Below are 23,083 nucleotides of genomic sequence, written 5' to 3'. Positions count from 1 at the left end.
CTTCTGGGTAGTGATCGGTTTACGTCCACATTACTTCAAGGCTAATTAATCATTACTTGTTAACCAGCCACCTGACAGTATTCTCTTGCTGAAAATAGTGGTGGTTGTAAGTTCTCTTGAGGTCAGTGTGTGTCACTGTACTGTTGCTCTTAACAGATTCTGGCAGACTTAGTGGCTTAAAGCCACACACGTTTATTAGCTGGCAGATGTTCTGTAGATTGGAAGTCTGAGATGGTGTGGCTGGGTTTTCTGCCCAGGATCATCTGTAGCCGGAATCAAGGTGTTGGCTGGGCCTTGACCTGGCTCACTGAGGCTGACAGGATTGAGTCCCTGTGGTTGTAGGGCTGAGGTCTTGTTTCCTTGCTGGCTGTTGGCTGGAGCTCTCAGCTCCTCGAGGCTGCCCACAGTGCGGCCCCTTCACACTCAGAGACCCCAGCAGCACACGGAGTGCCTCTCTCGCACTTCCAGTCTCTCTGAGGCCTTCAGCACCAGCCTTAGAAAGCACTTTGCTTTGGGGGGGCGGGAATGGGATCCTTCCTGCATGAGGCACCCCCCCGGTGTAAGCCACGGAGGGTTCCTGCTTCACCTTCATGGTGCCAGGACCAGGGCCCTTTCTGGAGTTGAGGGTCTGCAGTGTCTCCTGACGTTTCCTTCGTGTTTGATCCGAAGGTGATCTCATCATTCCTTCCCATTAAAGAGTTACCCGACCAGCTCCTGGCCCACGCGCCTCACGTGGAAGGACTGGGGCACCTAAAGCAAGACTTCCAGCAGCAGCAGCAGCAGCAGCGAGAGAAAACCGAGCATGAGTCTGAGCTGGAGCAGTTGAGGATTTATTTTGAGCAGAAATTAAAGGATGCTGAGAAGAGTTACCAAGAAGACCTGATTCTGTTACAGCAGCGGCTGCAGGAGGCGAATGAAGAGTCTTTTCCGGAATCTGTGGACATCAGGTAAATAAGTGATTTTCATCCTAAAGGTGTTTTTTGTTTGTTTTGTTTTTTAAAAGCTTTTTTAAAAAAAATGTTTAGAGAGCGAGAGCAAGCATGCATGCACACACGCGAGCAGGGGAGGGGCAGAAGGAGAAAGAATCCCAAGCAGGCTCCGTGCCACCAGTGCAGAGCCCTACGTGGGGCTAGATCCCCGGAGCCATGACATCATGACCTGAGCTGAAATCAAGAGTTGGACGCTTAACTGACTGAGCCACCCAGACGACGCTTAAAGGTGTTTTTGAAACATGGGAGCCTTGAGCTAAATTGAAATCTAGTTTTATTTGTGATTTTAGGTCAGTGGAGACTTGTATTTTAGAAACACATTTATGTTTGGGCCTCAGAACAGGGGAGCATTAAGGCTAGGAGCAGAGCGTGGCCTGAGCACCCCGGGTCTCTTCTGCTCCAACACTTGGCTCCCGTCATATGGTCGTGCAGTCACGCAGAAATGCCTCACTCAGCCATGGGCTCCTGTCGTTGATGGGAAGTAGGGGAAGTAGGCTCCTGGTGAGGGAGCAGTGAGGGAGGGAGCAGAGCTCCGGAGGAGAAAGGGCACATGCGGCGATTTCAAAACACCTTTTCTCTCATTCATCCAGTGCGTTTTTAGAAGAGAGGTCTGAAAAACGAAGGAGAGAGCACGTTGATGGACCCAGCCTTCAACCTGAGGTGATCTCTGTTCTTTCCTTAATTGAGGGGAAGTGGACATGTAACATTAGTTTCAGGTACACAAGGTAGAGAGTTGACATTTGTGTGATTGAAAGTGATCACGGCAGTGAGCCCACTTAACATCTGTCAGCACACAGGCCTGCAAAGTCTCTTTCTCTTGTGATGAGGACTTTTAAGATCACTCTTAGCAGCTTTCAAATGCACAGTATCGCATCTGTAACTGTAGTCCCCAAGCTGTGCGTGACCTCCCCAGGACTTGTTCATTTTGTAACTGGAAGTTCGTACATTCTGATCTTTCACCCGTCTCCCCACTCCCAGCCCTGGCTACCATCAGTCTGTTCTCTGTGTCTGTGAGCTCCGTTTTAAGTGATATTTGTCCTTCTCTGACTCACTTATTTTGCTTAGCATTAGACCCTCAAGGTCCATCCATGTTGTCACAAATGGCAAGATCTCCTTTTTTATGGCCGACCAGTGTTCCATTGTGTGTATATATACGCACCGTGTCTTCTGTATCCATTCATCAGTCCGTGGACACTTGAGTTGTGAGCACTTGAGATGTGGCCAGTGTGGCCTTCCTGTCACCCGAGGTCCCTTTTTATTTGATGGTGATGGCTTGAGGTGTCGGTAGTCTGGGTCTCGTGGCTGTTACCCTGGGCAGACGGCATACCGTCACAGAGCACGGTGGCCTTATGCAGGTGCACTCTGCCCCCGTGAGCAGTGGCTTCAGTGTGAGCGTCTGTTGTTCTCATTCAGGGTGTGTCTTGCTCACCTCAGGTAGCTGGAACAAATACCGTGGACCGGGTGGTCACACAGCAGAAATGGATCATCTTAGTCTGGAGGCTGGAAGTTGGAGGTCAGGGCTGGTTTCTTCTGAGGCCTGTCTTCTTGGCTTGCGGGCAGCAGCCTCTTCACGTGCTTTCTCTATGCACACGCGCCCCTGTGTCTCTGTTTCCAAGCAGTCCCCTTCTGAGATGCTGGGCCTATTGTAACAGGATGCTCCTAGTTTCCCATTGCTCGTGTTCTTTTCTAGAACTCTGTGTCCATGTGATGATTTCCTGGGACGGGAGTGCCGTGTCCTGGGGGCTCCCTTCCACTTCCTCGTGTGTCCTGCGGGGCGTGGTGTGGCTGCCGCAGCAGACCCCTCGTGCCCAGCACAGCAGCACCTCCTGGCCGGATGCGGCCCGTTGTCCTTGTCCACTGCGCTGTCCCACCCTCTGGGCCCCCTGTGCACTTCCATCATGGGACTAGTTGGGTGGTCCATGCTGCATGGGGGGCGGCTGTGTGTCTGTAGTACCTGTGCCCTCAGTGGAGACTCGAGGGAACATGAGGGCAACCCCTGAGAACTTGTTTCCTTCTGCTGTGTGATTGGTTGGTGTGACATCTGGAACGTTCTCTGTCCTCTGGCCCCAGCGCTGTGGAGACCTGCCCGACCTGCTGATTCCCCCTTTGTGTGCTGCCCGTGCCTCCAGCAGCTCCGGGGTCCCCTATATGTTCCCTGGAGTTCTGAGACGGCAGTTCATGCATGTCCCCCCACTTCGTGCTGGGAATGGGGAGGGCTCCGTGTCCGAGACCCGCCCCCTGCACTCCGGGAAGTCTGCTGCTGTTCTGTTCGTCACCACTCTTCAGTGTCCTGTGCTTTCTTGGCAGCTCCTGTGGATGAAGCCACCGGTTTTCTTATATTTGTTAAACTTTTCCGTTAAATTTCCTATTTGCATTGCATTTTTAATTTCTGGGGTTTCTGCTTCCTTTCTCTGTTGTGTCCGTGCCATGGGGCCAGAGTCTCTCTCACCTGTCTGAAGACCATTGGCATTGAAGGGTTTCTTGTGTCTCCCGTGTGTCCCTGCTTTGTCTCCATCCATCTGGGTCTCTGTGAGGACCTAGGTTTCTCCTGTGTTGGTTCGGGACCCATAGCCGTGTCTTCATGGGAAGCGTGGGGCATCATTGGTCTCGAGGAGCTCTGACTGGTGGCACAGCTGCTCCTGGGGTCCTGCCTTGGGTGGCCAGGTCCCCTGTCCCTAGGCCCTGCCTCCTGGCCCGTGTGTGCACCCTGGGGCGTGCAGCCCCTTTGCCTCCTGGGTCCTAGACTTGCCACGGGCACTGATTTCTGTCTTCCAAGGTTGGTCAGCTTTGGTTCATTACCTCTTCCTGTTTCTTCTCCTCGTAGGCTTATAAGTTAAACTTTTTCCGTCATCATAGCCATGTTGCAGGAAGGAGAGAAGATAAGAATGATGGGATGTATGTGTGTGTGTGCGTGAGTGTGCGTGTGCACGCTCGCTTGTTTGTGTGTTTAAAATTTCGACAGGCCACTCCTCAGGGCACCTGGCTGAACTCACGTCAAGCGTGTGGGAGCCCCACTTCCCTCCTGCTGCCCCTGGGCCTTGCCAGAGTGTGTTCCTCACTTATTGACAGCCGGTATCTTTTTTTAGTTTGTGTTTCTTTGGTTTTTAATAAGGTTGAGCTGACCATTCTGTCTCTCTGACGTTCAGTTCACACCTTTGCCCTCGAGGCATTTGTCCCCTCCCCTGTGTTTTGGAGTCCCCCCCTGCTTCCCTCTCGCACTGGGGCTCATGGGCCTGGGTCTGCACTTGTGCGTCCTCCTCGGCCTCTGGCTCTTCGTCCCAGTTCTCAGAGTGTCGCACTATTTCCATGCACCACCTTCTGATTCTTTTAAAGCTTTTTTAGTTTTAGTTTTATCCACCTGGTATTTAGCTGTTGTCCAGCAGGAGGAATAGGCTCTGGGTTTGTTTCCTTTTTCCAAATGGCTAGTCACTCCTTCAGGCCAGACTTGTTAAAACACAACCTTTTGTGTGCCTACAGTTGTCCCAGGGGCACAAGTCTGTTTCTGGACTGGATTCTTGCTGTCAGTCAGTGGTTCATTCCTATAACAATGTAGGAATTTAAGTCTTGCTTTTAAAGATAACTTGAGTTTACTGTGAACTTGAAGTGTAGATTGATGTGACTCCTCTGTGATATCTTAGGAAGATGGATTTACTATTTTTAGGGGAACAGGAAACAACAGTATCTGCACTGAGCCCTTCTTTCCTCCCTTCTAGAGGATGCTTGGGTTGGGCCTCTTGTCAGGGGTGCTCACAGCAGCGACCAGAGACCCTTTCCTTGGGGCAGGTCCATGTCCCAAGCAGGCAGCACGTGTCTGGCTTCAGAAGGGGACATGGGGGAGACACGGACTGGGAGGGAAGAGGCGCGGGAGTAAATAGGCTGGGGATATCCCAGAGCCCCCACAGTGGAACAGGGTGCCTTTGGTAAAGGCTGAGGCCCTGGCTTTGGGAGGGGGTCTGGTCATCAGGGTCTGCCTGCAGCTCCAGAAAAGTTCTGGTCAGGCTCCCAGGAACGGCCTGCTTGGCGTCCCTGCAGCTGGGGCTCTGCATTGGCTTCGGTGAGCACAGCCCGGGAGGGAGGAGGGCTCGCCAGTCAGTGGTACGTGCCCGTGTCCTCAGGTCCCATCTCCCTATGAGTCACCTGGCCCCCCTGGAGGTGAGATGCTAGGGATGGGGGGGATGGTGTGAACATGCACGTCCCGGCGAGTTCCCTGGGAGGCAGTGATTAGGTGACGAGCAGAGAGGTCTCTTGTAACATTTCCTTTGTGATATTTTTTTTTCCTGATTTGCACACACAGTTAGAAGCAGCCCACTGGCGCCAACTAGCAGCATTGAAGTCTTCCCTGGAAGGCCAGCAGGAGGTGGACCTCGCAGGGCCGCAGGTGATGGAAGGGGAGCAGCATGCAGGGTTCTCACAAGGCCCTGATGAAGGTGCGTGTACTTCCCTGCTGCCTGTGCTGGCGGCTGTCTGGCCCACAGGGAACCGTCTGGGGGAAGGTTGTGGGTTCTCTGGACACGCCCACCCTGTACTCTGCAGGTCCTCCCTGGTAGTGTCCTCAGAGTTAAGGGGCCAGGCTTGGGGCGTGTCAGGAGAGGACCTGACTGGGTGCAGCACGAGGGGTCACAGGAGACGGGGGCACACAGGAGGTGGTAGACGGAGAAGCTGTGATCCTCCCAGGGGTTGCAGCAGATGGGGACGGTTAGTGGCCTGGCTGTTTAGGGGAGCAGTGTAAGGCCAGCCCTGGACACGGGTTCCAGGAGGTGCGGGCAGCGCAGCCGCTCACTGCTGTAGCCGGGCCAGCCCTGCGGGTGGGCGCGGTTGCCACCCCTTGTCACCCTGAGGAAGCGAGACAGAGGGTCCCATGCGAGGGTACGGGGGTCAGGTCCCTGTTGGGGTGCTCTGCCGTGACCACCTGTTTTAGCCAAGGGCTCCCTTGGAGCTGGTGAGGCAGGCTGAGAGGAGGAGCATGGTCCCGGGAGCAAGGGTTATGCTGTGCTTGGCATCTGCCCCTCACTGTTCTCCTTCCTGTGTGAGACGTCCTTCATGGCCACCACACAGTGCCTTATGGTCACTGGGCAGTGATGGGCACACACGGAGTGCCTGTGTCCGCTGTTCAGATCATTGTTGAACCCGGGAAGGTAACAAGTCCCAACCTGAACAGCCCAGAAAGGGCCTGGGCTACCAATGGCCCAGAATTACACGTCCCCGCCCCCACTGTGGGGTAACAGTCACCTGATACCCAACTAAAGGGATGGAGTGGGTGGTGAGTGGGTGTGGGTGGCTCAGGACAAGGTGGCAGCTGCAGGCTCGTTTTCTGGGGCTGGGGGCACAGGGGTGCTGTGCTGTGACAGCCCGTGAGCTCCCGACTGGGCTCACCTGCAGGTGGCCACAGTCTGAGTGTCCGTGTCGTCTGAAGTGTTGGAAGATGAGTGTTCTTGTTTGCTGCATGTGATGTCCTCGAGGGTCGTGCCTGACTGTCCTTCCTGCCTTCCCGTCCCTCACAGAACTTGCTCGAGTGCCTCTCCTGTGTGCGCAGGACACAGCCTCGGAGGTAGAGACAGAGGTGGCAGCCAGAGTCTTGAGTTTAGAAGCTGAGCACAAGCTTAAACTCTCATTTCTTCAGTCGGAGCTCAAGGAAGAAATTGATGTCTTAAAACTAGAAAATAGAAATTTACACGAGAGGTTGCGGCATGAAATCCGCCTGAAGGAGGACTTGGAGAGGGTAAGTGTGGATCCAGCCCGCCTCCGCAGTGGCACACTTGTGTGGAGGCCCCCATGAGTCCCGCGGCTCTGTCCCTCCTGCTGCCTGCAGCCGTGTTTGCTCAGCGCCTCCTCACTGTCAGGATGGGGTTCCACCCGGAGCCAGGCCAGGGTTTGACTCCTCGTTCCTCCTTCCCCATGCTTCTGGGGTTAGGGGACTGTCTGGGCATCCTGAGACCCGGGGCGGGGGTGGGGTGCAGGCTGGTTGGCATGGCCATCTGCGGGCTCTGTGCACCCTGGTGTCTCCAGTGCTGTTGAGCCCCTGCGCTCTTCCTGTTGTCGGTCGTGCAGCCAGAGAGTGTGCCGTGCGAGCGAGGAGACCCCCGTGCATTGCTCATGCTGGCAGACAGTCCAGCACGCGGCCTCAGCCAGATTCCTAGTAGGCTTGGCTGTGTGTGCTGCTCAGGGGGTATGGCTCATCCCTGCATTGGAATAATAGAATCCGTGCGATCAGAGCTTTTTTAAGCCTTTTCCACAGGTGTGCTGACAGCCATATTCCCTCCACTTCACGCTTGTGGCCTGATGCTCTCCCCTGTGTTCTTTCCCGCAGAGGTCTTTTTGGATTTTCATTCTCCATCAAAACTGAATTTCATACAATGTTATTACCTGCACATTTGATCATATGTTCTTCTCTAAAGCAATGGTGAAGACTTGCCTCAAAACAGAACTAAAGATAGAGTTTTATGGAAAGTTGTGTGGGCTTCCCTCAATGGCTTCCGATGTTTAGGTGTTTGTATGTTTCCTGGACCACCATTTTACCTACTTACATCCATTACTGAGAGAGGGGTGTAGAATTATCTATTTTCCCCTTTAATTTTGCCAATCTTTAACTATTTAAAGGCCTGTTACTACACACATTCACATTTGTGATTTTTTTGTTTTCCTGAAAAAGTTACCTTTTTATCCTTAATGAAGTATCCGTTTTCTCTGTTCTCTGTATTACTCTTTGTAGCCTTGTTTGTATTGCAGTCTACTTTCTCTTTCATCAGCATAGTCATTCCAGCCTTCATTTGCATTTTGTTTGTGTGGCGTACCTTTTCCTGTCCCTTTTACTATTCATCTATTGAGAGTAACTACCTGGACTTGGTGTTGGACCTCCGTAGGTTAAGGGCTCAGTCCCATGAGACTAACCCCACCTCAAAGCCATTTGCAATTATTGGGTTCCCAGGTTACCTACTCAACTTCTGTCTGACTTGGCTTCAAAGTCTGAATACTCCCAAACGCACCCACCTTCCCCTTTCAGGCTCCTGGAAGTCAGGGAGACAGTTTACTGTTAGCAGTTTACTACGAAGGATGCCAGCTGAAGCAACCAAATGGAAGAGAGGCATAGGCTAAGGTGGGGGGTGATATGCAGCCGCCGGGCCCTCTCCAGGCGTGTCACTGTTCAGTGCCTCCACACGCTCACCCACCGACCCTTTAGGGGGTTTTATGGAAGCTGCGTTACATAATGTGGTTGATTAAATCATTGGCCGTTGGTGATTGAACTCTCACCTCCAACCCTCTTCGCTCTGTGGAGGTTTAAGGGTGTGGGGCTGAAAGTTCCAGCCCTCTCTAATCATGCTTGATTTTTCCGGGGACCGGCTCCCATGCTGAAGCCACCCAGAGATCCCCAGACACCTACTATCTCATTAGCATGCAAGAGACTCTCTTTTTCCAGGGATTCCAAGGGTTTTCACAGCTGTGTGTCAGGAACTGGGCACAAAGACCACATATTTATTTTTTAATATATTACACATGCGCACAGCATATAGTTAAACATATTTATTTTTATTTTATAACGTTTATATATTTCTGAGAGTAAGACAGGGCACGAGCTGGGAAGGGGCAGAGAGAGAGAGGGAGACACAGAATCTGAAGCAGGCTCCAGGCTCTGAGCCGTCTAATTAGATTATTTTTTTAAGTTTATTTCTTTTTATTTTCTTTCTCTTTTTTTTAAATTGAATTTAATTTTTTTTAACGTTTATTCATATTTGAGAGACAGAGAGAGACGGAGCATGAGCGGGGAAGGGGCAGAGAGAGGGAGACACAGAATCCGAAGCAGGCTCCAGGCTCTGAGCTGTCAGCACAGAGCCCGATGTGGGGCTCAAACCCACAAACTGTGAGATCATGACCTGAGCCAAAGTTGGACACTCAACCGACGGAGCCACCCAGGCACCCCTATTTATTTCTTTTTAGAGTGAGAGAGAATGAGCAGGGGAGGGGCAGAGAGAGAGAGAGAGAGAGAGAGAGATGAGAATGAGAATCCCAAGCAGGCTCCACATATCAGTGCAGGGCCCAATGTGGGGCTCACACCCAGAAACAGTGAGATCATGACCTGAGCCAATGTGAAGGGTCAGACACTTAACCTACTGAGCCACCTCGGCGCCCCTATAGTTGGATATTTTTAAAACTCCATTCTGACAAACTCTTTAACTTTTATTGGAGTGTTTAGTTTGTTAACATTTTGGTTCATTATTGATCTGGTTTGACTTATGTCTACCATTTTGCTGTTAGTTTTCTACAAGGTCCATCTGTTTTTCTTTATGTTTTCTTTTTTTGTTCCCTCTGTTCCTTCTTTCTTGCCTTTTGGGTTATTTGAATATTTTTAGGATTGATTTGGGGGGGGCGGGGGGGGGGGGAAGCAGAGCCCAGCATGGGGCTTTAATGCACAACCCGGAAAACAAGACCTGAGCTGAGATCAAGAGTCAGAGACTTAACTGACTGAGACACCCAGGCGCCCCTTAGAATTGATTTTTATGTATCTGCTGTGTGCTTAGTGGTTGCTTTCGGGAGTAGAGCATACGTTTTCCTCACGATCTTCTCAGGGTTAACAGTGTACCATTTCAGATCAAATGTGAGAGTCCTGTGAGTGGATAGGTGCATTTATCATGTTTTCTTTGTTTTTTATGCCATAATTTTTATAGGTGTTACGTCTGTTTGTGTGGGTAAGCTCCACAATGTAAGTTTTGTTTTGAATAGTCAAATATACTTGAAGGAAATTAAGAGGAAAAGTAGTCTTACATTTATCATTTACAGTGCTCTTTGTTTCTTCCCGAAGGTCTGAGTTTCCATTTGGTAGCGCTTCCTTTCAGCCTGAAGCATTTCCTTTAAGCATTCTTATTGTGCGGATCTGCTATTCAATAAGTTTTCTTTTACCTTCTTTCTTGAAGATAATTTTTGCTGTATCTAGAAGGCAAGGTGACAGGATTTTTTTCAGGATTTAAAGGTGTTGTTACTTCTGACCTTATTTCTCATGAGAAGTCAGTGATCATTCAAATCAATATTTATCTAAATGTAATGTATCATTTCTTTTTAGCTCTTTCAAAGGTTTTTCTCTTTCTGTTTTATTCTCAGTCATTTTACTATGATGTGCTTAGGTGTGATTTTCTTTGGTGTTTTTTCTCTCATGAAATTCTTTTTAAAATTTTTTTTTAATTTTTAAGAGAGCAGGCACAAGCAGGGGAGGGGCAGAGAGAGAGAACGACAGAGGATCTGAAGTGGGCTCTGTACTGACAGCAGAGAGACTGATGGGGGCTTGAATTCCCAAATTGTGAGATCATTGACCTGAGCCGAAATTGGATGCTTAACCAACTCAGCCATCCAGGTGCCCCTCTCTCATGAAATTGTTAAAATCCATGCATAAAATGAATTATGAATATTTGAGAAAAAGAAACCGGCATCCTAAGAAACATAGTTATCTGAAAAAACAAAAACAAAAAACTTTAAACTAGATAGACTTTATCTTTTCTTATTTAATGATCACATTACTGAAATGGTGGTCTGTTTTAGTGACTTACAGAAAATTCTATGTATTTGTGTCTTTCTCCTAATTTGAAGAGTTTTTACTGAGGATGTTCTTCAGTTTTTTATTTCTGCTCCATTCTCTCCTTTCCTTCTTGGAACTCCATTTCCATGGATGTTGTATCTTTCAGTTTCTGAGGTTCTATTTATTTTTTCTAATCTTTTTTCCTTCCTGTTGGTTACATTCTATCAATCTTCCAGTTCACGGACTATCATTTGTTAGCTCTGATCTGCTTTTAAGTCCACCTAGTGAATTTTTAAATTTCAGATATTGTGCTTTCCAATTCTAGAATTTCTATTTGGTTCTTCTTAAGAGTGTCTTTTATCTTCACTGTGATCCGCTATTCTTTTATTCATTATGAGTGTCTTTTTCTTTATGTGTGTAAGTGTAATTATGATAGCTGTTTAAAACCTTTGTCTGCTAATTTCACATTTGTGTTATCTTGGGGTTGTTCTCTAATGATTATATTTTCTTTTTAGCATGGATCATAGTTCCTGTTTATTTGTATATCAACTCATTTTGGATTATATCCTGGACATTGCGAATAATACACTGTGGAGACTCTGGATTCTGTTGTGTTCCTCTAAAGAGTATTGGTTTTGGTTTTTTTTTTTTTCCCCATTTTTAGCAGATAGTTAACTTGGCTGGATTTTGACTCCATGTTATATCTTCTCTGTGTTGGTCGGCTCTTGGAGTCTGCCCACACACATATGCATCAGGGGTTAGCCCGAGATTTGGGCTAGGTTTATGCACAGATTTTTCAGCTTTCTTTCTCTGGCTCTGTCCTAATGGGCTTTCATCTCTCAGTTTCTACCTCTTCTCTTCAAACAAGTAAGATGATGGGATTCTAGTGTGTGTGGCATGGACAGGTAAATTGCCCACTGCTATTATTTTTTCTGGGTGTCCAACCCTTCTCCACACTGCTTGCTTTGAATTTTTTCTTAAATGTTTTTGTTTATTTTTGAGAGAGACAGAGACAGAGCATGAGCGGGGGTGGGGCAGAGAGAGAGGGAGACACAGAATCTGAAGCAGCTCCAGGCTCTGAGCTGTCAGCACAGAGCATGACATGGGGCTCTAACTCATGGACCACGAGATCGTGACCTGAGCCGAAGTTGAACTCACGATCGACTGAGCCACCCAAATGCCCCACAATTTGCTTGCTTTTAGATGCTCTCTCAGGTCTTCAGGTAGCTTCTTACATTTTTTCCAGTGTTTATAGCTGTTATCTGGGAGGGTTGGCCTGATTAGAGCTTCTCAGCCATCTCCAGAAGCAGTGACCCTAAACTTTGTTTTTAATAACTTCATTTTTTTTTTAAAGCAAACTCTGCACCCAGCTTGGGGCTTGCACTCATGACTCCGAGATCAAGAGTTGAATGTTTGACTGACTGAACCAGCCAGGTGCCACTTTAATAACTTCATTTTTCTTTTAATTTTTTTTTTTTTTTATAAACGTTTATTTATTATTGAGAGACAGAGAGACACAGAGCGTGAGCAGGGGAGGGGTAGAGAGATGGGGAGACACAGAATCTGAATTAGGCTCCAGGCTCTGAGCTGTCAGCACAGAGCCCAGCGCGGGGCTCGAACTCACAAACTGCGAGATCATGACCTGAGCCGAAGTTGGTTGCTTAACCAACTGAGCCACCCAGGCGCCCCGATAACTTAATTTTTAAATAAGGAGTCGAGGTCTGTCTTACATACCATTTTTAGTTTTGTTTCTTTTCAATGACATTCAGTAGTTTATTGACCTATTTTCTTTCCTTTTTTGAAAATCAAAACATTTGCCTACTTTCAGCTTTGTGATTCACCTCCCTTTTCACAAGATACTCTTAAAAGTATGAATTTTAGCTTCTCATCCCTTTGCTCAAGTTCCTTGTAGATGCTGGAATATGAATGGAGCAAGACCAGAGGCTTGAACTCGTCGTGCTTTTTGCTGTTACTGTTCTCATGGACTTCGTCTCCTTACTGATGGTGGCTCTGCTGTGGCCAGGGAGTTGGCCTTCCCCTTGACTTAAGACCCGTGACGTGTCTGCCCCCCGCTGCCCCCCTCCCCGCCTTTGCTGGTCTTGGCACACAGAGAAGGCCTCCAGCCCTGTTTGCTGCACACTTGTGTGTATATGTTCATTTCTGTTGGTTTGTCCAGGCCTGTGAGCTCCAGAGGCGAAGAACAGCTCATTTGGGGGTCAATATTGCCAGTAATCTTTTTTCTTTCCTTTCCTTTCCTTTCCTTTCCTTTCCTTTCCTTTCCTTTCCTTTCCTTTCCTTTCCTCTTCTCTTCTCTTCTCTTCTCTTCTCTTCTCTTCTCTTCTCTTCTCTTCTCTTCTCTTCTCTTCCTACTTGAATGAAACTGTGTTGTCTGTAGGTAAAATATAACTTAGTTGAAGATCACCAGGAGGAGCTGAAGAAAGCTAAGGAGAAGATTCAACTAATGAAGCAAGAATTCAAAGAAAGAGAGGAGGAATGGAAGGTGACAAGTGAGGGTCTAAAGAGAAAAGCTGAAGAGGAAGTGACGCTGATGCTCCTTGACCTGAGGGAACAAGCTGAGTCTGAGAAACAGTTAATAATAAACAAGTTTGAGCTTCGAGAAATCAAAATGAGGCAACTTCAGGATCAGCAGGCGGCCCAGATCCTGGAACTGGAGGGGTCCCTGGTGGAGCAGCAGGGCCGTCTACGGCAGCTGGAGCTCGGGCTCGCTGGGGACGAGTTTCCGCAGTGCAGCCAGTGTGGCCGGGAGCCGGGTGGTGGTCTGGCTCCTGTGGACAAGGACTGGGAGCTTGCTACACTCCGCCTGAAGGAGGACTGTGCCCTCCAGCTGATGCTGGCCCAGAACAGGTGGGTGACGTCCCCATAGCAGCATGCTGAGTGTAGAGCCGTCTGCCAGGTTCCCACCCAACCCCTGACCCCCCAGATGCCCAGCAGAGGGTGAGAGGCAGATCCCCTGGGAAGATGTGCTGTAGGCTCTCAGTAGAGCGGGAAGGTGTGCAGGAAGGTGGGGCCAAGCAGTCTTCACCCTAAAATAACAGCAGGACAGAAGCACATGTCCCATGACTCAGATATGCTGGAACACGGCAGAAACAGTGTCCACGTCCTTCTGGTGGGATCTGTGTTCCTTTGGTGGACACTACTGTGCACGCATTTTCCACATCATTTTTGTTCTTTGCACGTTTTAAAATTTCAAAAGCAAGACTTTACGCTTTTCTAATTTTTTTAATTTTAATTTTTAGTGTTTATTTTTGAGAGAGAGAGAAAGAGAGAGAGAGCATGAGCAGGGGAGGGGCAGAGGGAGAGGGAGACAGAATCCGAAGCAGGCTCCCGACACAGGGCTTTAACTCACGAGACGTGAGATCATGACCTGAACTGAAGTCACATGCTTAACTGACTGAGCCACCCAGGCGCCCCAACTTTACACTTCTTTTATCAAAAAGATACGCAGTTTATCCGTGTTCTTTTTGTGTGTTTTTTAAACTCAAACGTATATTTTAAAAATAAACTTTTTCTTTCTAAAATATATACGTACTTCCCTTAAATTTTAAATAGATTTAGATTGTGATTTGGTCCTTTGCCTCTGTCAGTGCTAACTCTTTGCAAACCAGGGCTGTAGAGACTGGGGTGTGTGGGAGCCGTGGGATCATCAGACTTGATGTTGGTGCTGCCTTTTCTCCTGTGTCAGCTGTTACCCCCATCATGAGTCAGGTGTGAGAGCTTTTGACCTGGGGGCTGAGAACTTGAGTTCAGATCTTGACCCACCCTGTGTAAGCTGGATGGTTTCAGGCGCCACACTCAACCTCGCAAAACCTTCGTGATCTCCCTGTGTGGTGACGCTAAAGGGGATGATCTGTGGCAACGCTTTCAGAGGTATCTGGTGGAGGGCTGGCACAGAGACACAGTCACAGGTCTTAGCCTTGGTGAGAATTGAACAGGGACCTCACCGGTGTGGAATGCATGCCCGGTTGAGCTTTAGGCTCTCTGATTGGAAGGGAGTCTTTCTGCCTGCCTTTTTGCTGTGGTGCCTGTCGGAAACGTGTGTGTGCTTTCTTGCTGTGGCTCCTGTGTCCTCCGGTTTGTGAGCGGGCACGCCTGGGCTCTGGCCTTTGAACTCCTCTTCAGCGTGGCCCCTTCACTCTGCAGTTACTTCTGATGGTGGTGGCCTCAGACCGGCCATGGCAGAGGGAGGAGCGGCAAGGGCAGTTAAAATCCAGGGGCGATGTAGGAAACGCGAGTCGGTTTTCAGAGTGATGTCGGCGCTCTTGTGGCTGCACATCCTGCTGCCCATATTCACTTTGCGTGTCCTCTCAGGTTTTTAGAAGAACGGAAAGAAATCACAGAGAGATTCACCGCGGAGCAGGATGCCCTCCTTCGGGAGGCCCAGGAGAAGCATGCCCGCGAGCTCCGACTCCTCCGGGAGAGACACCAGCAGCACGTTCTGTCCTTGACGGCGGAGCTGGAGGCCAGACACCGGGCTCAGGCGGAGGAGCTGCGGGCCTCCATGGAGAGTGAGCACTGGGCTCTCTCAGAAGCCCGCGTGGCTGAACTGCGGACGAAGCACGCTGCCGCGGTCAGTGCTTTGGAGGCCAGTCACTCGTCACATCTGGATTCCCTGGAGTCACGTCACCGGTCTGAGATGCAGGCCGTGAGGGAGGAGCACAGACGGGCTCTGGAGCAGCTGCGGGCACACCTCGCGGAGCAGCTGCAGGAGAAGGACGCGTCTCACCCTGCGGTGCTGACTCGGGAGCCAGAGGACGAGCTGAACCGTGGCCGGGACCTTCCGCCCGTAGAGGACGGCCTGAGGACGCCCGGGAGCACCAGCTGTTCTGAGGATGGGAAAGCCCTAGCTCCCCACGAGCTTTGGGGAGCGCCACAGGTGAGGCGGGTGTCCGGGCAGGTCCTTCCTGTCGTCCAAGTGCATGTCTCCGTGAGCGGGTCTCACGGTCTGCTGCCTGTCCTTGGCAAGTGTGGGGGCTTCCTTATGGTGGGTAAGAACGTGAGCTTTTTTTTTTTTTTTTTTAATATTTATTTTTGGGAGAGTGTAAGCAGCAGAGGAACATAGAGAGCGGGACAGAGGATCTGAAATGGGCTCTGCACTGACAGTCTGACAGCAGTGAGCCGGATGTGGGGCTTGAGCTCGCAAACTGCGAGATCGTGACCTGAGCTGAACTCGGACGCTTAACCAACTGAGCCACGCAGGTGCCCCTAGAATGTGAGATTGTTTCGTTTTTTTGTTTTTGTTTTTTTTTTTAAGATTTATTTTTAAGTAATTTATCCAATGTGGGGCTTGAACTCCCAACCCCGAGTTCAGGAGTTGCGTGTTGTACTGACAGAGCCAATCAGGAGCCCCTGTTTTAAGAGTTTTGATCGCAGAGCTCTCGGTAAAGGCTTTGATCTCTGATCCTCGGGAGATGTGCACGTGCACGCTCACATGGAATTCTGTGTGAGGTGTCAGGTTTCAGGGCGCACCTCGAGGTGGTCTCTGACCCTCGTGGTAAGACAGTTCCGAGGGCCTCCTGTTGTGCACACACACACCCTCGGGTTCCCTTTATTGATGCTTCGTGAAATTACATCTTTCTGTCCTGTCTCAAGAGCAGTGACTGCTTCTTTTTTTTTTCTTATTAAATATTTATTTATTTTTGAGACAGGGAGAGACAGAGCATGAACGGGGGAGGGTCAGAGAGAGAGGGAGACACAGAATGTGAAACAGGCTCCAGGCTCTGAGCTGTCAGCACAGAGCCCGACGCGGGGCTCAAACTCACGGACCGGGAGATCATGACCTGAGCCGAAGTCGGATGCTTAACCGACTGAGCCACCCAGGTGCCCCGAGCAGTGACTGCTTCTTGACAGGTACTTTAAGTTTTAGTGTGGAAGTGAATTTCTGGAAGGGCCAGCAACCCCCTCTCCTCACCTGCAGACCTGTGGCACCTGTGTCTCTAGACTAAGCACTCGTCTCTTTGGCCTGAAACCGTCTCGTCACACAGACTGGGGTGGCTGTAGGTTTCATCTCACAGTGGACGGGCCTGCTCTGTCCCCTGCGCCGTCCAGCGGGGCATGCCAGGCTCCCAGACGTGGATGGGGTCAGCTGCTGCCCCGCGCAGGATGGGATGTGCGCCTTCTTCCGCCCAAGGGTGGTGGCGGCATGATCTCCAGCTGGCGGTAAAATCAAGTAAAAATCACTGTTCTGGTGAGTTAGTGTCTTGTCAGGTATTTAGGAAGTTGGCGTTCTGGACTACAAAGCAGGAAGTCTCCGACTCGCGTAAACACAGGGACCACCTGTTTCACAGGTGCTTTTGTAACAAGGTGTTCCTGTGACGGTTTCATCCTTCATTCACGGTGACTTAGCTCTAAACATTGGTTTACCCTCTGATTCTGTTCAGCTCTACTTAAGATTGGAAGGGAAAAGGTAACCCTGCTTTTAGTAGGCGTGGTGTCTTCGTTTTACGTTTAGATTCAGCTTGTTCTGTGTCTCCCGAGGTGTGGCCTTGGGGAAGCCCTGGAGTTCCTGCATCCTCGAGCTCAGGCCTCAGCACAGGTGCGGGGTGGCCCCAGCCACGGCTTCTCCTCAGGAGTGGGTAGAGCCACCGTGCCCCTCTGGTGTGAACGTGGGGAGCTGTGTGAGGATGGCGGGCGGTGCCGCAGGCCAGTGCTGCCTTCTCCAGCCGCGGGTCCTCCGATGTTGGCTTTGGTTTCCTTCTGTGCAGACAGGTCCTATGGGGAACAGGGCCCATTCCCAGCCTGTGGCTTTACGTTAGATTTTCTTGGTTTAGTTGATTCAGAATAAATGAAGTTTTAAAAGAATATTCCAGAGGGAGAAACGGGTACATTTTACACATGAAACCGTGCTTGTATTTAATTTATTGATTGAAACTGCATTTTATTTTTATTTTTCAGTAGTAAGTTCTTTTTTTAAATTTTCATTTAATTAATTGATTAATTTTTATTTTTTTTTTAACTTTTTTTTTTTTTTTTTTTTTTTTTTTTGGGACAGAGAGAGACAGAGCATGAACGGGGGAGGGGCAGAGAGGGAGGGAGACACAGAATCGGAAACAGGCTCCAGGCTCCGAGCCATCAGCGCAGAGCCTGACGCCGGGCTCGAACTCACGGACCGCAAGATCGTGACCTGGCTGAAGTCGGACGCTTAACCGACTACGCCACCCAGGCGCCCCTAATCAATTAATTTTTAATGTTTATTTATTTTTGAGAGAGACAGAGACAGAATGCGAGTGGGTTGGGACAGAGAGAGAGGGAGACACAGAATCCGAAGCAGGCTCCAGGCTCCAAGCTGTCAGCACCAGAGCCCGACGAGGGGCTCGAACTCACGAGCTGTGAGATCATGACCTGAGCTGAAATCAGATACTCAACCGACTGAGCCACCCAGGCACCCCTAATTTTTTTTTTTTTTAACTTACATCCAAGTTAGTTAGCATCTAGTGCAACGATGATTTCAGGAGTAGATTCCTTAATGCCCCTTACCCATTTCCATCCCCCTTCCCACAAACCCTCCAGCAACCCTCAGTTTGTTCTCCATATTTAAGAGTGTCTTATGTTTTTGTCCCCCTCCCCGTTTTAATATTATTTTTGTTCCCCTTCCCGTATGTTCTTCTGTTTTGTCTCTTAAAGTCCTCATATGAGTGAAGTCATATGATATTTGTCTTTTCCTGACTGACTAATTTCGTTTAGCATAATACACTCTAGTTCCATCCACGTAGTTACAAATGGCAAGGTTTCGTTCTTTTTGATGGCCGAGTAATACTTCACTGTATGTGTGTGTGTGTGTGTATATATATATACACACACACACACACACACACACACATACATACCACATCTTCTTTATCCATTTATTCGTTGATGGACATTTGGGCTCTTTCCATACTTTGGCTATTATTGGTAGTGCTGTTATAAACATTGGGGTACATGTGTCCCTTCAAAACAGCATACCTGTATCCTGTGGATAAATGCCTAGTAGTGCAATTGCTGGGTCGTAAGGTAGTTCTATTTTTAATTTTTTGAGGAACCTCCATACTGTTTTCCAGAGTGGCTGCACCAGCTTGCATTCCCACCAGCGGTGCAAAAGAGTTCCTCTTCCTCTGCATCCTTGCCAACGTCTTTTGTTGCCTGAGTTGTCAGCCATTCTGACAGGTGTGAGGTGGTATCTCCTTGTGGTTTTGATTTGCATTTCCCTGATGATGAGTGATGTGGAGCATTTTTTCATGTGTCGCTTGGCCATCTGGATGTCTTTGGAGAAGTGCCTATTCATGTCTTTTGCCCATTTCCTCACTGGATTATTTGTTTTTTGGGTGTTGAGTCTGGTAAGTTCTTTATAGATTTTGGATACTAACCCTTTATCTGATATGTCGTTTGCAGATCTCTTCTCCCATTCTGCCAGTTGCTTTTAGTTTTGCTGATTGTTTCCTTCACTGTGCAGAAGCTTTTTATTTTGATGAGGTCCCAGTAGTTCATTTTTGCTTTTGTTTCCCTTGCCTCTGGAGACATGTTGAGTAAGAAGTTGCTGCGGCAGAGGTCAAAGAGGTTTTTGCCTGCTTTCTCCTCGAGGATTTTGATGGCTTCCTGTCTTACATTGAGGTCTTTCATCCATTTTGAGTTTATTTTTGTGTCTGGTGTAAGAAAGTGTCCAGGTTCATTCTTCGGCATGTCGCTGTCCAGTTTTTTCAGCACCACTTGCTGAAGAGACTGTCTTTATTCCATTGGATATTCTTTCCTGCTTTGTCAAAGATTAGTTGGCCATACGTTTGTGGGTCCGTTTCTGGGTTCTCTGTTCTGTTCCATTGATCTGAGTGTCTGTTCTTGTGCCGTGAAACTGCATTTTAAACTATGACAAATTTGACTGTGAGGAGCATGTAGGATGTTTACTACCTTTAAGATGGGGAACCATGTGGTGGGTGGAACAAGGTGCACGGGGTGGGTGGCATTGGGGTTGGGGTTTCTGATGGGGGGGCTGTGTGGTGGGCGACCAGAAGCACGTGGCGGGGGGGGGGGGGTCTGTGTGGTAGGTGGATGGAGGCACGTGGCAGGTGCAGTGCTGGGCGGTCACTGTCTCGGAAGTGGGGGCTGGCTGGAACCCTGCAGAGTCAGAGGCGCCTGCTGGAGGAGGACAGGAGCTTGGCCGTGTGGTGGGCGCCAAGGTTTTGCTCCTGGAGCATTGGCGCCAGGCAGCCCCGTGGGAGCTCGGAGACACGCACGCAGCCAAGACGCAGAAGCAGCAGGCGGAGCGGCGGTGCCGCGGGAGGGGGTCTGGCTGCCGAGGGGCTCTCCAGCGCTGGGCCTCCCGGGGCTCCTGCCCTCTCCGAGTCTTCTCATCGGAGCGCTCTGGTGGCGGGTGGGAGCTGGACACGCCTGGGGCCTGCACTCAGGGGTCAGCCGGTCCGGGAGAGCGCGTCCGAGTGCTCCCAGTACGGTCCAGCAGCGGTCGCCCGTGTGAGGCCTCCGCTGTCGTCTCTTTTCTGCATGTAGGTTCCCGCCCTGTGCATCCCAGGCTACTCAGCGTGACCTGGGGACACGGCTCCGCACAGGTGCCTGCCACACGTGTCCTCTGACCCCGTGTCCCGTCGTCCTGTCCGTTGTCTGTTTCCGCAGACGTGCCAGGTGTGCCGTCCTCTGAACTCGTCTTCACACTCTCACCTTTCAGCCAGATCACCTCCACCACAGGCGCTTCCCCGCCTGCCCAGTGCGGGACGCCCCCCTTTCCTTCAGGGCTTCTAGCCCCGTGCCCTGCAAAGCCTACAGAGGGCTGAGCGTGAGGGGTAGTTGTGCCTGTCCTGTCCTCTTGCTTCCCAGGGCCGGGCGCGGTGGGGCCTGCGGGGAACTTGCCGAGTAGGGGTCTGACGGCAGCGGGCCAGCCCCCGCTCGTCCCCCAGACGTCTTCAGGTGCCCTTTTTAAGAGGTACCGGTGGCCCCGCCACGCGGTGTTGGTGTGACTTCCGAGGTCAGGGTGAGGAGGAGGGATGTCAGGACCCACCTGGGGTGTGTCTGGGGGGCCGTGTGCTTGGAGGGCAGGACGCTGACCTTGTAGGCAGCGGCATAGGCATCTGACAGCTGGACAAAAGAGGCGTTGGAGGTGATTGTACTACCTCAGACAGGAATTGACAAGGCCCTTGGGAAGCGTAGGGATGGGAGGGCACCGAGGGTGGGCTCGGGGCCCCTCTGAGGGCGGTGCTCCGGGGCAGCGAGGGGTTCCTGATGTCTCCCGGGCTGTGCTGGGGTGAGATTGACTGTGGCGCCTGTGAGGGTGGTGGGGAGGCTGTGGCGCCTGGGGGACGACGAGGAGGCGTCTGGGTCTGGACTCTCAGGAGGTGGCGGTGGCTGGGGAGGAAGCGACCTCACGACAGGGAGGGGGAGGACTTCACGTGCACGTCCGCCTGCGTCCACACGGAACACACTTGCTGTGGCAGGTGCTCCCGGGAGTCGGTGTACGCTCTGGTTTCGTTTTCAGATTTTTGAAACTTTGTTAGAACATCCACAAGCAGTATGTCAAGTTGTGTAGTTGTTCTTCTGAAGAAGCAGTTGGAATTCTCTTCAGCAGGTGAGACTGCCACGGATAAGACCGTGCAGGCTGGGACCCAGCCAGGGTCCTTGTGGCTTGCCGCGGGGCTCACGTCCCCCAGTTCCCTTTGCATGGAGGCAGGGTGGCATCTGTGGACGCTGGCTGTACGCCCTGATGCCCTTCTGCTCCATGTTCTTAGATTTGAAATACTGTGTCTCCCGTGTCTTCTGGTCTTTCTGGGGGAGAGAGGGTACGAGTCTACGTGCATAGTGCTTCCTAGATAACTGATGTGTTTTGTGAAGTGCTACATCGAGATTTATAGAGATTATAAGATTTTGTGAGTACTATTTCTTTGGGGATTTTCTTTGTTTTTAAAAGGGTTATTTATTTGAGAGAGAGAGCATGTGTGTGAGTGGATTGGGGGAGGGCAGTGAGAAAGACAGAGAGAGAATCCCAAGCAGGCTCCACGCTGTCAGCACAGACAAAAAAAAAGCTGTGGGGCTTTTTAAAAAAGGAGATGCTAATATTACTCTTTTCTAATCGTGAAATAAGGCCCTGGTGTTCTCCTCTGTCCCCTAGATTAATAGTCAGTGCTTTTAGTTGTATGTATACTGATCAGCTCATTTGTGAAATTAGTATTTAAACCATTTCCTCAATGAAAGTTTCCAGAATGAGCATTACAGGAGATTGCAAAAATAAAGGGAAGTGTAAAAATGAGATTTATCCCCATTTGTTTGGTTGAAAAGTCTGGGAATTGGCATTTTTGTTGAGATTTGCTTCATGGACTTTTAAGTTGCCTTGAATCTGGCCACTTGGGGTGGGTTTCCCACATTCGAAAGAATGAGAAGACACAGGAGGAATCCACACACAGAAGCCTGTGCCCTCAGGACGGCTTAGACACAGTAAGCCCCCAGCCGGGACCGAGATGCAGCTGCTCACCGGTTAGTTCACAGGAATGGCCTCCTCATACCGTCCTCTTCCTCAGATTTCATTAAAAGAGGATGAAGCCTCTTCAGTGTCCCCTCAGCCCCCTCTGTGTCCCCGTAACCCTCTCAGTATCTTCCCTATGCCCCATTAAGCCTCTCAGGGTCCCCTCAGTGTCCCCCCAGCCCCCTTGAGTGCAGCGCTGAGGGGTCATCACAGAGGGGTCGAGCGGCCACCAGGAAGGTGCTTCGCCACAGGGAGGGTGAGCAGTTGTCCTGTCAGCTCCTTCGTTGCTCACAGTCATTCTTGGTGACAGAGGGGTGCCGACAGGTTCCATGCGCCCGGCCCCAGGAGGGTCTTGGGAGAAGGACGCTGGAGACAGCCCTCTGCGAGGTGGACACGCCTTCCCGTGTTTTGAGAGGCTAGAGGGCCCCGCTGCTGTTTGTAGACCGGGATCCGGGCAGCGCATCTGGGGTGAGTTAGTGATCCCCAGGTGACTGGTCTTCCCTCTTCCCTCCTGAAGCGCTGCCCCGCGACCTGCTGAGGATGTCTGTTGACAGGATCAGGTACTGACTCACAGCCCTTCCCCCAGAGACTGTCTGACTGCTGATTTGTTCCTCCTGCCCATTTGTTACCTGTTGGTGACGCACAGAGCCACACACTTCCTGAAACCGAGTGTCATTTATGTACCTTGGCTTAGCAGTTTTGTGTTTCTGTATTGACTACTGTCCAAATGCTCCTACGGCATTTTTTTTTTTTTTTTAATTTATGTCCAAGTTAGTTAGCATATAGTGCAATGATTTCAGTAGAATCCAGTGATTCATCCCCTACATATAACACCCAGTGCTCATCCAGCAAGCGTCCTCCTCAATGCCGCTTGTCCATCTAGCCCACCCCCGCCCCCAGCCAATACCCCTCCAGCAACCCTCAGTTTGTTCTTTGTATTTAAGAGTCTCTTACGTTTGGCTCCTTCCCTGTTTTTATATTATTTTTTCTTCCCTTCCCTTATGTTCATCTGTTTTGTATCTTAAATTCCACATATGAGTGAAGTCATATGGTGTTTGTCCTTCTCTGACTAATTTCACTTAGCGTAATACCCTCTCATTCCATCCACGTTGTTGCAAATGGCAAGATTTCATTCTT

General features: G+C 50.2%; 1 protein-coding gene across 8 annotated transcripts in view; it reads left to right on the top strand.

Annotated features, from left to right (window-relative positions):
* The window catches only part of PCNT (pericentrin), a 132,419-nt gene that overhangs the window by 34,792 nt on the left and 74,544 nt on the right, over positions 1 to 23,083 (top strand). For all 8 annotated transcript variants that reach the window (XM_053902928.1, XM_053902925.1, XM_053902931.1 and 5 more), the window contains 6 exons: positions 698 to 947; positions 1,580 to 1,649; positions 5,284 to 5,416; positions 6,491 to 6,708; positions 12,887 to 13,356; positions 14,821 to 15,385. In XM_053902928.1, the coding sequence (XP_053758903.1) occupies positions 698 to 947; positions 1,580 to 1,649; positions 5,284 to 5,416; positions 6,491 to 6,708; positions 12,887 to 13,356; positions 14,821 to 15,385 (1,706 nt within the window). The remainder of the gene's footprint in view (positions 1 to 697; positions 948 to 1,579; positions 1,650 to 5,283; positions 5,417 to 6,490; positions 6,709 to 12,886; positions 13,357 to 14,820; positions 15,386 to 23,083) is intronic.

Source organism: Panthera pardus, unplaced genomic scaffold, assembly GCF_024362965.1.
Source record: "Panthera pardus isolate Hobbes unplaced genomic scaffold, ASM2436296v1 HiC_scaffold_16, whole genome shotgun sequence".
Taxonomy (NCBI): Eukaryota; Metazoa; Chordata; class Mammalia; order Carnivora; family Felidae; genus Panthera; species Panthera pardus.
This window is presented reverse-complemented; position numbering and strand designations above follow the sequence as displayed.